General features: G+C 34.2%; 1 protein-coding gene across 1 annotated transcript; it reads right to left on the bottom strand.

Moving 5' to 3' along the window:
* Positions 1–328: 328 nt before the first annotated feature.
* On the bottom strand, positions 329–11,163 carry LOC108736041. The gene is made up of 15 exons (XM_025980727.1): positions 11,094–11,163; positions 10,721–10,990; positions 9,567–9,664; positions 7,367–7,510; positions 7,179–7,304; positions 4,640–4,879; positions 4,363–4,491; positions 4,178–4,307; positions 3,890–4,012; positions 3,578–3,667; positions 3,368–3,491; positions 1,287–1,505; positions 851–942; positions 638–727; positions 329–452 (listed from the first exon to the last, which is right to left on the bottom strand). Exons 2-15 carry the CDS (start codon positions 10,988–10,990, stop codon positions 396–398), a joined length of 1,932 nt encoding a protein of 643 aa, XP_025836512.1. The 5' UTR covers positions 11,094–11,163; the 3' UTR covers positions 329–395.
* Between the last annotated feature and the right edge of the window lie 4,613 nt (positions 11,164–15,776).

Here is a 15,776-nt window from a genome sequence, read left to right as displayed (position 1 = left end):
AATTATGTTTGTTTATTTTCATGGATGGCTTCAAAATTTAAACGGTAGTTTACAATAAAAATTAATCAAAAATTTGTAATTCATAACTAAATACTGTTTTACCAAAAAAAACTTTTATGGAATTGTTTTTAATAATAGTTTTAACTTTATTTTTGTTCTCTTTACACATAGATTTATATAGGTACACATATAAATGAAAGATTTATAAACAATTAATTATATTACTAATACCCTAATGAATCGTATATCTAATTTAATGTGTAACATTAACATAATTAAAATGTTGTTAAGTATAAATATCAAATTTAATGTACATTTACCACTTAGAAATTACAATTTATAGACAGTTAAGCATTAAGATAAAAAAGTTCTAATTAATACAGGGTGATTATTATTCAGAGTACATATTCTTCTCTAATTCTTCTCATAAAAACAGGTTCTCCATCTTCATCCTATTGGTATTTTTAGTATATAATAATAAGTTTAATTCATGGCTGTAAATCTTTAGTAAATTAAATGATTGCATGAACACGAAATTGCAAATTGCAAATGTTTATAGTTTACCCTTTTGTCTTTCGGATACTAGTTTAGGAATTAATTTTTAAATATTTAACTATTCTTTAGAATTATTTTATACCTGCATGTATGTTGGTGCTTCCATTTCGACTATCCTGTTTAAACCACCCTCCTTCTGGGTCAACCAGTAAGTGTCTAGAAGCCCCTTACCCTTAAAAAAGAATTAACCTATAATTAGGAGTAAATCTTCCCACGCATAGCATTTCCATCTATAATTTCAACTGATGACGAAATTATGCAACGATAAATCTTTTATTTATTAAACATCACTCACTTTTACTTCCACGAGTCCCCTGTGCTCCGTTTTGTAACCCCCTATTGCGTCCAAAGCCTTTTTCATTTCAGAACTAATATGAATTTTTAATGCTGTAATAAAATATGTAAAAATATAATTTTAAATACCTGAAACTTTTTTTAGATGATTTAATCTTAATAAAATTAAAAAAGCAATAATTTACTTTTTTGGCTATTCTTTATTATTTTTGAAAAACCCGCGCCATTTCTGACGTCAGACGATTACGAAAACTAATGAACTCAAACGAAATGTAGATGAAACCACTAGTGAACTATATTAAACTGTAGATGAATCCTTAAATGATTCTTAGCTACGAATTGAACTTCCCTTTGTAGACTGCCAATTCATTACGATTAAATAACGTAATATAATATGAAATCAGAAATCTATAGGTGGCCAATAATAATTTTGTTACCTTCACCAGTTGATTCCATTCTGGAAGCAGTGTTGACCGTGTCACCGAAAAGACAATATCTGGGCATTTTGGAGCCCACTATACCAGCAACTACAGGACCAGTGTGCGCCCCCGATCTTATTTGAAGTTTTTCTGATTTCCTATGGGGAATTTTAAACTGAGTCGAACCAGCCAGAAGGTCAAGGGCCATGCTTGCTATCTCCGAAACATGTTTATGCCCTACAAGGATTCTCCATCAATCTTTTTTTACCGTTAGTAATATTTTATTTGCAAGTGGATCCGGTCCTGTTCTTCTACGTGATACATTGTCATGTGCAGGATGATCTTTTGATAACTGCACTAAATTTTTATCGAACAAAAAAGTAATTTATGCCTGTGACCAATAATAGTATTATCTTCTATCATATTTTTTTTTTATTTAACATTAATTGCTGTCCTCTTTACAATGTTGTTATCGATAGCAGCCATCTTTTCGCACAATTTAACAACAAACAACCAGAAATAAAAACGGCTTTTATTCATACCATTTTGTTTAAAAAATTTAGACCATTGCTATACGAACAACCACCAAAAGATGAACTATTATATTGTTTTGTTCGCAATTTTATTCACAGTAAGTTCATTAAAAATATTTATTTACTTATGCCTTTGGATTAGGTACATATTTTTATAGAATGTGTGTTGTGAAAGAAGCATTACAATTAAAAAAATTGCCCATTGTCATGAGGAGGTGAAGCCTTTGGTTGTTGTGGAATCGACTATAGCGCGTCGTTTTCCTAATGGAACTGTGACTTTTAATTTACTAATAAAAAATCCGTCCGTTTTCGTTGACGATAATACAGTGGTAAGAAATAATACTTTTCTAATTAATTGATCAGTCAAAAGGTTCATTAATGCAATCTGTTCCAGCTAAAATGGGAGTTGGAAAGAGAAACAAAACCTGGACAATTTCAGAAAATTCTAGGGGGTGTCGATGAATCTGGTTTATGTAAAGTGTTGAATAAATATGTTAAGAAAGAGACGATTGAATTAGAAACAGCTTTAAGAATGCCTAATCCTGGAAGTTGCCCATTTCCAAAAGTGAGTACAAAGAAAAGGGACCTGGGGCCTTGGTAGTCCAGGTTCGACAATAGGAGAGACAAGGCAATGTCAAAATAAAGGCTTTCATATATTACGTCACGCAGATTTCCCCATTATTTTGGCCCCTCCCCCCCTACTCCATGCTTCGCCTCACAAGTCTTACACCCCCCTCCCAACCGGTTATCACGTCATACTGACATTTCAATGTTTTTATTAGTGGTTGATTATTTTATTAAGCCAACGGAAACGTCATGTTACTCTGAAGCCACTCCTCCCCCCATTGTCACAATTCGTTAAGCTACCCCCCCCCCCATGACCTCCCCCCGTTTTTGCATGACGTAATGCATGGAGGGCCCCTATTCAGTAGCACGTACTAATGCTGTTTCGATTAATAATTTAGGGCTTAAAAACTGAACCCTCCAGAATTAAAGTGTAATAAAAATGCTGGGGGGAGGAGTTATAAAAGTGTAATTGTACGTTAAAAATTATTTTATTTGTGTTTTATCATTTACTTTTTCTTCTATTGGTATTTATTACTAGGGCACATGGAGATTAAAAAATTATGCCATTAATTTGGGGGCATACCCTTTACCCCCCGTGATTCCCAGTGGAAACCTAAGGATTACCGTAGACGTGAGAGAAAAATCAACCAATAAAATAGTGTATTGTTTATCCTTATTAATTTCTGTTTAGTACATGCAGGGCCGTAGTCAGGGTATTTTTTCGAGTGGGGAGGGTAATTGTATCAAGAAATCGTTTGATTTTACGTGAATAACAATAGTTTTGGAGGGGACTTCAACTTTCATATCCTTCTTGGGTACGGCCTTGAGTACGTAATTGTTATTTGAATATTAAGATTTAATAAATATGAAAAAATTGTCTTTGCTTTATTTAAGTTTCTTCTTACTTTTTCCTTTGGTGTATCATAATTGAGCGAATTACAATGTCATAAACAAAAAAGTTGGGTGAACAAAGGCAAATAATCAATGAAATAATCTTACCATTTTTAACGGGAAGCCCCGATGCTACCATGTACGAGTCGCCTATGGTTTCAACTTTATAAACATCATAACATTCAATTCTTGCGTCGAAAAGTTTATAGATTTTATTTAGAAATGTAACCACCTACGAAAAAAAATAATGACGTATAATTTAAGTTATAAAAAAAATAAATTTTAATGTAAAAAATTGTGATTTATTTATTAACTCACCTCCAGGGGCGTACTAACTGCGGCAATTTCGGTAAATCCCACAATATCGCTAAAGTACACAGTAACCGAAGCATAAAATTCAGCTGGAACCTAAATTTTTTTATAAAAAATACCTAGTATTAAGGAAAAAATAATAGTAATAATATGGTGCTTGTGTGTGCGACTTGTTTTAATATCTTTTTATATAATTAAATAGCTTTTTATGATAGAATTATTCATAGTTAATGCTATTTTACAATTACATGTTTAATATTTAGTGTTTTTCAAGGCTTGTAAGTTTTAATATTTCTAAAGGAAAAACCTAATACGGACCTGTCGTGTTTGTTTTAATTGTGTAGCTACGCTCGGAGGTAGCATCTGAAACAATAAGGAATCGCTTTTTTTCTTTTCTCTCTTCAATTCTTTCGCCTTTGTGGCCAAGTTTGCTGCATAAAGCTGAAAAGGTCCTCTGTTGTTAATATCTTAAGATAACAATGTTGCTTTTCTTTTATAAGCCGAAATAAAAACACAAGCATCTTATCTTCAGGATTGGAAAAGTTAGTTAATTATTAATTTTATTGCTCCAAGTCTATAAAAAAGCTTTACCACATTACTACGTACCTGTATTGTAGCAACAGCATTTCTTACAAGCCATATTATAACTGGGGAAACAGCTAATACTACTACTAATATTGCTATCCCAAGAGCCTCGTTATTAGCGGCAATTCGCAAATCTTCATTTACGTAATCCCTTAAAAAAGTTTCTTTCCATAGTTGGAAGATTTTATGCAAAAAAAAATATTTACCGTATCACATGACGCAGTTCTTTTTGAAGATTCCGTAGTTCGTCGGTATATGAAGCTATTGAATCGAAATAATCTATAGCTTCTGTTATATTAGGCTTTCGTCTTTCATTTCTTATTATTATATCGCATCTAAAAGTTTGAAATTCAAATTTTGCCCCCTCATTAATCGCGCACCGCCATCTAACAAGATTCACACATAGATAAAAACTAATGCCCTGTGTGATAGGTGGCGGCAGCAGTGACTGTTTTAATATTAAGTAACTGACTAATAACTTACTTGTGTTTTATAGTTCCATAATTTTTCATAGCATTTGTAAGCTTTTTGTAGACATTTTTAAGGTAAGGAACGTACGTTAATGAACCATTTAGTAAATCTTTAGCTATAGCATCATGTCGTACATAACTGATATAACTGCTTCCATGCAAAAAACCTCTACCAAAATAATTGACCCCATAAACGCTCGCTATTCCCATGCTTTCTATACTCCGAAGAAGACTCTTAAATGCTAATAAAAATCTGCACAAATCAAAAGAGTCAAAATCTAGATTAATTAAACGTTTTTTATATGCATGTGTATTAACAAACTTTTAGACATTAAATTACAGTTCTCCTAATTCATGTTAGGTATTATAATGTAAAATAATTGATAAAGTTATATAAATGCCCCAAAAAGTTGAATACTTCACTGTTAATCAAAATTTATTTAACTAAAGAAATGCATATGTATTCAAATCTGCCGCGTGATGAGTGGAGGTGGAAGTTAGTAGTGCGCAAGTGCAATACTGATTTCCTGTTAACATTGTGCAACATCATCATATATCGGACGGCTGAGTATCTTGTGTGTAGTGCTTAATTAAGACTATTTCATGATCAATTATCAATTATTGAAATCAATACTATTGAAACTAATAAGCGTATTCTTAATTAGTGAATTAATGTTGAAAGTATTTAGACTATTCGATTTTCGTGTGCGACGATGTCTTTAGATACTATTGTAAGAACGAGGTTATGCGGCATGGCAAGATGCCTTGTACCTACTTGTTGATATTAAAAGTTGATATGATGATTAAAAATGTAAGTTGATTTTGATTTAACTCATTTAATTAGACTTCGGAAGGATTGTAGTGTATGTATTTTGTGGTCTGAAGTGTATAGGTTATGATTGATATGTAATGATGTAATGGTCATATTTTGGCAGTTCTTGTATATTTTTCTTCTTGTTATTGTAACTAGACGGATATCTTATTTATTTAAATATATGAAAACTTGGGTACCTAGGTGTTTAGATATTGCATTGTTTTGTACAAACAATCTTAATTATACAAGGTTGGTTCATTTTGAGTTCTCACAAAACAGTGGTATTATTGATAGTGATTTAATGTTTATTATCGTATTTTTTACAGAAAAGTTATCGTAATGAGGAAGTTATGAAGCATGACAGGATATGTTTTAGTAATTATTCGTATCTACTTAATAAATATTAGCAGTGGTGGTTGGTAAGTAGATATCTGATTTTGTGTATTTTTTATTGATATTACTAAATGAAATATGAGAAGGTTTTGCTGTACTTATATTTTGGGTTCAAAAGTGTACAGGTTAAGATTTATATGTAATAATGTAATGATCGTATTTTGGAAGGTAGTTTTCAATGGTTTCTCTTCATGCAATAGCAACAATCATCAGATAGGTATAAATATCCTATTTGTTTGTATTTATGAAAGCTTTGGTATTAGGATTTTAAATTGTTTTGGGGTAAATTTCTTACTATTATCGATGGTGTTTTAAATTCTGGTTTTCTTTATAAGCAATGTCGATTATACAAGGTTCGTTCGTTTTGAGTTCTCACAAAACAGTAAAATGAGATAGGAGTTTTGTGATGATTTATTTATTAATTACTGCAATTAATAATATTGAAAGTGATTAATCGTGATTTTGGATCATCACTTATTACTGTTAAGAGTGTTTAAACTAATCAGTTGGTGCATGATCATTATGATTCTTAAGAAACTATGCCAACAACAGAATTATTCGGCATGGTAAGAATTGCCATTGATAGTGAATTAATATTTGATTTTATACATTTTGTTACTAATTTTATTAGTAAATGGGAGTTTAGAATACCTTGTTCTTGCATTTCTTGCTTTAAATTGTGTAGATTATTATATGTAATCACCATAGACACATATTTAAGTGGTTTTCGCTGTATTATTCGAAATTCAGAGTATTTTTACATCAATAATATTGCACAGAAAAATGGCAAGCCATATTTACGGAACAACCTGATTTCCCGAATCTTTTGAAAGTAGTGTCACTTTTGCTGTCCGTTCCGGCTACTTCAGCATTTACAGAAAGAGTATTCTTTGTTATGAACACAAAGTGGGGGGACGACAGGAATAAAACTTCATTACAACTAATTAAAAATGGACTTTTAGTTTACTTAAATCTTTGTTTGCCATGTTTAGAGGCTATTAATGTATTTAAGAACGACAGCAATTTGTTACTGGCTGCTAGGTGTAACAAAAAATATGTTTTTAAAAACAAAAAATAAAATACTTTATTTTTATGCTGAGTACTTTTTTTTGAACCATTTAGTCGAGAAATACTTTATATGTAAGGTTTGAAAAGGTGGTAACCCTAATTCTACCCCTCATTTGCCACAGAAAGTTTTTATTGTACAAGGTCTGTTCATTTTGACTTTGCACAAAACAGCATAAGTTGCGTAATCGTAGTTATTAAGTAGTCAAATACTTATCGCCTTATTGTATACATGGGTAAATGGAGAGAATCATGGAATATTATTTAATAAAAAACAAACCTCCAAACTCCACTGTTATCTGTTTCTTTTATTTGGTTGGTAAGGTGTTCTAAAAGAACTGCATTAACAGCTGTATACCACAGAAGAACTTCGGAAACGCTGCTCTCTTCTTGGCTAATTCTTTTTCTTTAAAAATAAATCCAACTTATTTACGTCCTTGAATGATAAAGACGTATTTGTTGACCTACCTAAAATCGTCCAGCCTGTCTTGAAATAGGCTTTTATTTAATTGTTGGTAATCGCCTCCCGCTTGGGGTAGAACCACCGTAGGCCAACTGTTCATGTTTTCTAAAGCTCTATCTGTTGCTTCAAATCTCTGCGACAAATTGGAGCTAAGAAAACAACAATTTATTTAAATGAAATTGACACTACATAGGTTGACATCCTCAGAGAATTTGCGAGGACGTAGGGTCCTTCGTTGAGGATGTACTAAACCTCAGTATACTCTCGTTGAAGGACTTTAAGCCCTCGCTACGACAATTAGTTTATTACTGTGGTTGGTACTCCAAGGGAACTTAATGAAAGCGTAAAGTTCTGAGTTATGTAAAGACCCAGTACTCTCTTAGTGGACAACTTTGCGCCCTCACTACGTTTCCTGAGGATGCCAACCACAGTAGTGGACGAATTTTCGGGTGAATGACTCCCTCGGAGTGCTCACTGAAGGAGAAACAATCATAGACCACGGCAATCAAGATTAGCATCCACAGGAACATAGCAAGGGCGTGAAGAACAAAGGACTGTTGAGCTTGATGGCCGTGGTCTAGGATTGTTTCTCAGTTAGAACTACGATGGAGTCACTCACCCGACAATTCGCGACCTACTGTGGTTGACATCCTAAGGGAATGTAGTAAGAAGGGAACGTTCTAAGTCTCAGCTGTACGAAGACTACTACTACCTCACTACGCTCCCTTAGGATGCTAACCACAGTAGTGGGCGAATTTTTGGGTAAACTATTCCATAGGAGTTCTCACTGATGGACAAACAATCTTAGATCTCGGTCATCAAGCTCAACATCGACAAGGAACATAGCAAGGGCATGAAGTCCTTTGCTGAGCTTGATGACCGTTTCTCCTTTAGTAAGAACTACGATGGAGTCGTTCACCCGACAATTCGCTCCCTACTAAGGGAACGTAGTAATAAGGGAACGTTTGAAGTCTCAGCTGTAAGAAGACTTAGTACACCCTTAGTAATCAACTACTACCTCACTACGTTCCCTTGGGATGCTAACCACGGTAGTGGGCGAATTGTCGGGTGAACTATTCCAAGAGAGACTGGCATCCTTAGGAAAAGTTAGGGAGGGTGTCAAGTCTTTCTCTAAGTTTGTATTGATTATATTATCAAATGTACTAAGCCTCAGTTGTACTGAGTTATTCTCTGAAGGTGCACTGAGTTTCATTACAACTGAGCACGGTACACCCTCAGCAAATAACTTTAAGCCCTTGCTATGTTCCCTGAGGATATTAAACTTGATGGCCGCGGTCTGACGTTGTTGGCATCCTGAGGGAGTATAGTTCTGAGTCTCGGCTGTACGAAGACTTAGTGCAAACTTTGTGAAGAACTTTACTTCTCGTCCACATTCCCCAGGGATGCCAATCACATTAGTAAGTGAATAGCTGGATGAACGACTCTAGTGTTTTCACCAAGGGAGAAGCAATCCTAGGGCATGACCATCAAACCCTGACATCCTCAGGGAAGATAAATAAATGTTTCATTACGACTGAGATTAAGTACAACTGAGCTCAGAACACCCTTAGCAAAGAACCTTACTCCCTTGCTACGTTCCCCAAGGATGTTAAGCTTGCAGAACGTTATCTAAGATTGTTCTTTCTCTTTCGGCGGGAAACCGATGGAGTCGTCCACCTAACGATTCTCCGACTAATGTCATACTAAGGGAACATTGTAAGGGCCTATAGTTCTGAGTTTCAGTTGTACGAAGACTTAGTGCAACCTCTGTGAAGAACTTTACGCCCTCACTACGTTCCCCTGGGATACCAGTCACATTAGTAGGCGAATCGTTGCATGAACTATTGCAACAGCGTTCTCATCAAGGGAGGAACAATCCTGAACTATGGCCATCAAGCCTGGCACCCTGAGGCAACGTAGAGAGGGTGCAAAGTTCTTCAGTGAAGATACAGCTAAGACTCAGAACCTTACTCCCTCGCTACGTTTTCAATGAACACTAAATTAATGTTCTCACCGAAGGAGATTATCCTTCAAGCCCGAATGTCATTGATATTATTGAGATATTCTTTTCTTCTGTGTTTTTATGATGTTTGAATAAGTAAGCATTGCGTATTGAAAACATTTTGATCGATTCTGATTAATTTTGTGGGAAATTGAATACAAGTTCATAATTTACATTCGGCATTAACAAAAATACTATTTTACCTGAGAACTGTGCCATTTGTGTAGACATAAAATGCTACTTCCGATCTTTCTAGTTGTAAATTTGTCACGACTTTGCCCAATTCGGTAGCGGTAGTTACCTTAAATAATACGTTGGAAATTAGTTCAGTTACATTTGAAATTAAACGATAAATATTATTACATCCCCTTACGATGTTTATTCAAATGGGCAGGGAATGCGATATCTTGTTGACTAAAGGGCAATTCATTAAGTCAGGTACAAACAAAGAGCAAGTAGGTTCGAAATGCAAAATGAAAAACTACTTTAAATGCGATACAACGATGTTTACCAGATATCACATTGTAGTAGGTCATCCCCATTGTTTAAATTCACACTACAAGGGTAGTAAATGAAGTACAATTAGCCTATTCCTTACAAATGAATTGTTTTAATGTTAGGGACGTTCAGTTCCTGTGCTAAAATATTGTAAATTAAGGGAAGGATGAAGTGAACACCGGAGTGCTTAGTATTCCGCATTCGCCTGGAAAGGCAGTACATTTAAATTAAGTTAAACGTTCGAAGTCGTTCTTTTTAATTAATATTTATAACGCAACAACCCGAAAGAATCGACAAATTGTTATTTACAGTGCTGTATAAAGGGCTGTAATACACCTTAATAAAAGCGCATATTAATATAAATGATAATAAAACAGTAAAACTTAAAATTCCACATAAAAGTTTCAAAAAACAATTTTAAACTGATCTGACTTCATTAGACTTGATTTTTTTGTGGGTCTCAACACTTTCGGAAGCGTTTAGAAGTTTATCGACGCTTCCTAGCTGCACTAGATTTTTGTATTGTATTAAATCTAAAATGAGCTAAATGTTCCTTAAATCTAACGTTAATTTCCCTACGGCTCTGACCTATATACTGATTGTCACAATTTTTACATTTGACCCTGTAAATTTCTGCTTTCTCTTGAGCTTCTACTTTATCTTTCGGATTCCCTAATAGACATTTTAAACTGTTTTGACAGACTGCGACATGCTGTAGATTTACTAGAGAAAAGGATTTTAGAAATTTCTAATCGATTTTAGGTTGTTTTAAACGTTATTATGCGGAACTTTGAGTGTAACTATTTTGTTTAATCCAATTTGACCTAAGAAGGGGTCCCAAAGGGTAAGAAGTACTTACCTGTGACTCGACGTCTAAAACTTCTTGTCTGTGGATCATTATATTGTTGAGGATGAACGCTGTTTGAACGATAAGGGCCAGAATGGGAATGAAGGGTAATACCAGCATTTGGCACAGGTGAAACCTTCTTCCCCGTCCGTGAGCCGGGTTGGTTTCTTTAACGCAACATCTAAAACCCTTCGGTGTCACAGAAACATCTTCGGAACTCAATGACAACACTGAAGATGTCTCAGCAGGGGTGGAACAGCTCGACTCCTTTTGTTTCAACATCTACATGCATAATATAAAAATTAATTGATTGGTTAAATTGAACGGGAAACATTATTGATTTTGGGAGATTATTTAAAGACGAGGCTATTTATAGGTACCGTACCGGTGACGATAGGCGAATTCATTGGTACCATACCGATGACCAAGAAGCTATTCATCGGTACCGAACCGGTGACTAATAAACTATTCACCAGTACTGTACCTGTGGATATGAGGCTATTCACGGTACCCAAAAGTATGAAACATTGTTGATTAATGCTTTAAGCTATCAATAGAACATAACCTTACATGGTTTATGAGACTAATGAGCGTAGTGCATTCAGACTTTGAATATAAAATTTTCACAGTAGCTTTCCACAGCACTGAGCCTTAATGTAGTAGCTTTTTGAGAGTACCGGTGAATAGCGTCTTTGTCACCGGTACAGTACCGATAAAGAGTTTTGTCACCGGTACAGTATCGACGAAGAGCTTCTTGTCACCGGTACAGTACCGACGAAGAGTTTTTGTCACCGGTACAGTATCGATGAAGAGTTATTGTCACCGGTACAGTATCGATGAAGATCTTAGTTACCGGTACAGTATCGACGAAGAGCTTAGTTACCGGTACAGTACCAATGAAGAGTTTTTGTCACCGGTACAGTATCGATGAAGAGTTTTTGTCACCGGTACAGTATCGATGAAGATCTTAGTTACCGGTACAGTATCGATGAAGAGTTTTTGTCACCGGTACAGTATCGATGAAGATCTTAGTTACCGGTACAGTATCGACGAAGAGCTTCTTGTCACCGGTACAGTACCGATGAAGATCATAGTCACCGGTACAGTACCAATGAAGAGTTTTAGTCACCGGTACAGTATTAATGAAGAACTTCTTGTTACCGTTACAGTACCGATGAAGAGCTTCTTAGTCACCGGTAGAGTACCGAGGAAGATCATCTTGGTCACCGGTACGGTACTGGTGAATAAATACATTTATTAGTCAAATAAAACAAAAATAACGCTTTCGTATAAAGAAAGGAGTTCTGTAATTTTAACTGGGACACTAAAGGCGCACTAAATTCTCATATGAATCATTTTACGATTTTATAATGTGGGTGCGGTAACTTGAGAGACATCGAATTCTGTTTGATCGTTCACACAATAAAAAAAAATCACGCTCCTAGATAAATTGAATTAAATTTAAGCCCTTGGGAGGATGTCGTGACCCTTCACCAATTCTAGTAAAAGTCGTGACTGTTTGGTCTTAAAATAATGGAAAATATCCAGGAAGAGTAAATTTGTTATAGACTTAAATTCTAATTAAGTTGTTCGCTACTTGAACAAGATGGTAATTGTAGTTTACGTTATTACGGCTACGGTATAATCAGTTTTCAGAAAGTAATTAGAAAATAATGTAACCGTTAGCAAGGCTCTAGAAATTACATTAAAAGTTCCTTAAATTTTCTTTAGGTGTAATATCGGAACTGCTTAAGGAAAAGGAATAAATTAAAGTGACATATACTTTTAATCGATAACGTACCTACATAATGAACATTTTCGGTTGTGAGATGGGTTTAGACGCTGACTTTCCGTGGAAAGCTTTAATTGGTTTAATTATTTAATTGATTTTTTTCTACAGCAAGTAGAACATTGACGACTCAAAAAAAAAATTAGTTGTTGGGTTTTCCTACTTTATTAAATTTTGTAGTACCTATTGGGATCCGTCAAAGGGAGGAGCCTAAAAACATGGCGCCGATTAGGGAAAATTTATCGTAGTTCCTATAGTGTACCGTGCAATTTCCAAGTTTTTAAATTACGATAAAATGATAAGTATTAACACAACATGTGATTGGGCTGACACAAAGCCTCGGAAAGGAAATTTCGTTGAAGGTGAGCGTGTTTTTAATGCCAATCACATTATAAAATTCGGAAATAACAAATCCGGAAGCTAGCCTTCAAATTCCGTCAAGTTTACTGCCTACTTTTTACAAACTTCGGATTTAAAAAGTGATTCACGTTATATAATTGGTGAGGTGATTCTGGGTGATTTAAGCAATATCATATCAATGACTTGCACGTGCAAAGCCGATTTAAGAGAACGTTGCAAACACATTATTGCAACTTTGTTGTATTGCAGCAGGTAGGTTCTTAACCTCAAAATACTTATATCGTATCATTAGAATTGTGTTAAATCAATTACACAGGAATAAATAATTTCTCACTTTATAATTTTAGTATGATTCTAGTTTTAAATATTAAGGTTATGGCTGATGGTAAATACTTGCTGAAATATAATCATGTGCATTAAAATGACGTGAACAAATTTTTATTCCGGAATTCACTTCTTTGATACCTACTGCTTTCATCCAAGCTTCTATTAGTTTACTTTTTTCTCTAATTTTCCGAATATATTTTTTACATATATAAAACGGTTAGTTTTTATTGGAAAGTAGTTAATGTAGGTGAAGAGTGAAGATCTATGTCTGAAGTGCTATTGCAGCTTTTCACTGAACATATTAACTTTTTATTTGATTTAACTTTAGAAGTAAACTTCGTCGACTCCATCATCAAAAAAATTTTTACTTTTTTAACGTGTTTTATTATTTTAAGAAACAATTTTACAATTTGCGTGCACAGTTCCTATGTAAATTTTTCCCTCAATCGAGTTATAAATTTTGCCACCAGATGGTGTATGCCCATTTGACGGATCCCAATTAGATCCTAGGCACTACATATAAAAAGCGTCCAAAATCTCATCATCTTTTTTTGAAGTATTGTGACATCTCTTATGAAAGAAAATTTGCATATTGTTATTGTTCTCATCAAATTATAACCACCCCCTGTATGTATATGTAAATGTACTTCGATTGGATGAAAAACAATGGATTGCGGTTTTAACAGTCTCTGATGTCCGATGTTCACCCGCTCGGAAAATTGTTTTCCGCTTTGGGAAATTTTGAATGCATTAAGTTGTGCATAACGTTGTGGAACGCAATTATCGAAAATTTTCCGCGATAGCATAACGTCGACGTTTGAATATTCTCAAACTCAATAATGAGATTGCAGAATCTAATGAAAAATTAGATTAAAAAATATTAATGGTACTTATGAATAAATAAAGGAAGGGTCTTCCTCTTTTGCGCCAAATGAAAAAATTAAAATAAGAGTTTATTTTATCCCTATCGTCACAAATTTCGCTCGCTCCTTCTGAGAAAGACTTTTTCGATAATAATTTGGACCCAATAAATTAGAACGTGAAGCCTGTCAATTTCGTTTGAAGTTAATGAAAAGCTTAGACGACGGTGAAGTGGAATTCGAGTCGTCTTTTTCCTTACGCATTTATAGGTTTGTTTATTAAATTGATCAAATAAAGACTCAGCGTATCGTTTAGATGATGATTGACTATAATAATCCGAAATTAATGAGAAAATATAAGTAATTGGTAAAAATTATTTTGAATTGATTGAATACGTTAGGTATTATTATAACAAAAAAAAACAATGGTAAACATTTTCACGAATATCAAATTTCAGTAACAACTATTATAGGTATTATGTATGTTTTAATGATTTAATCTGCTTTGGTTTGAAGGAATCCCATTTTAAAATAGGATTAAAACACTGTTTAACAATTACTAAACGTTTTCGCAAATACCAAGTAAACAACAAATTTTAGTAAAAATGTATGTTTGTTGTTTGAAGGAATCTCATTTTAAAATTGAATTAAAACACTGTTTAACAATTCATCTTTTGAAGAAGTTATAACTTGGTGAAACAATTGTCTAGTGATTAAAAATGTTTCGATTTTTAACTATTTTGGAATTGTTTTATCGGTACTATCGAAAAAAATCGGGGAAAACAAATATGAGATGGATGATACTACGGAAAAACATCAAGTTATTACCTTTTTTGCGAGTGCGCTTCGCTTCAACCCTCTGTTGATGCCCGATCACAACGAGTTGAACAATGAACTACTGATAACGTTCTTGCCCCATGCTATCCTGCTTCTAGTAAATTGCGAGTGTCAAAGTATCGCTGCGCGTTGGTGTAACGCCCGCAGTTCTTTGGCGGGTTTATTTGCCCGATATTGCAACCCCCTGAGCTATGGGCAATTAATTACATATCGAGGTAATTAGCTTCCGTGTTTTTCCATTCATCGGTAGATGATGTATCTGTTTTTTTTTTTTTTTTAATAATGAAGTACTTACTGTATTCCGTTAAAATTGGCTCTGTTGCTACACAAAGTGGTAGAGTATCTAGCTGCACTTTTCTTTAATTAGTTGTTTAAAATGAAAAGTTTTTTCGGTAGTTATTCAATAAACTAGGTTAATAGGACACTTTCTCAGGCATGAAAGGCTAGTTAGAGATATACTAGAGGCGAAAACAGGGGTTGTGGGATGTTCTAGTTTTACGGAAATGCGAAGATTAGCTCAGGATAGGAAAGAGTGGAGGTGCGTGTCCAACAGTCCAGTTAAATGAAGGAAATGGCTGAAGAGTACTTTATAATGGAGAAAATGATTGAAACACGAGAAAATCCGCAAAAACAGTTGCAATTCGATTATATCGCGAAATATGAAAGATATAAAAAAAAATTTCAATAAAAGTTTTTCACAATGCCATTTTGCAAAAAAAGTATTGATGACTTTTTTTCATATCTTTCACAGAACAAAAGTTCTGCGCACCCAATGGCAAAGAGGCCTCAAAATTCGCGGAAATATTTAAATAATTCAAAATAATTATTAAAAATTTAAAATTGATAATTTAACCGATTCGTAACTTATCTTAATCGGTTTTCTTAATTAAAAATC

This window comes from Agrilus planipennis, unplaced genomic scaffold, assembly GCF_000699045.2.
Source record: "Agrilus planipennis isolate EAB-ADULT unplaced genomic scaffold, Apla_2.0 scaffold8, whole genome shotgun sequence".
Classification (NCBI taxonomy): domain Eukaryota; kingdom Metazoa; phylum Arthropoda; class Insecta; order Coleoptera; family Buprestidae; genus Agrilus; species Agrilus planipennis.
Note: the sequence above shows the minus strand (reverse complement) of the source record. Positions and strands in the feature narration are given on the sequence as shown.

Excerpts from the sequence above, each read along its gene's own strand:
- LOC108736041 (XM_025980727.1), bottom strand. The coding sequence starts at position 10,990 with ATGTTGAAACAAAAGGAGTCGAGCTGTTCCACCCCTGCTGAGACATCT. Across the intron at positions 4,492-4,639 it reads TATGGAACTATAAAACACAA|ATGCGATATAATAATAAGAA; the intron begins GTAAGTTATTAG and ends TCAAACTTTTAG. Across the intron at positions 453-637 it reads AAGCACCAACATACATGCAG|GATGAAGATGGAGAACCTGT; the intron begins GTATAAAATAAT and ends AAATACCAATAG.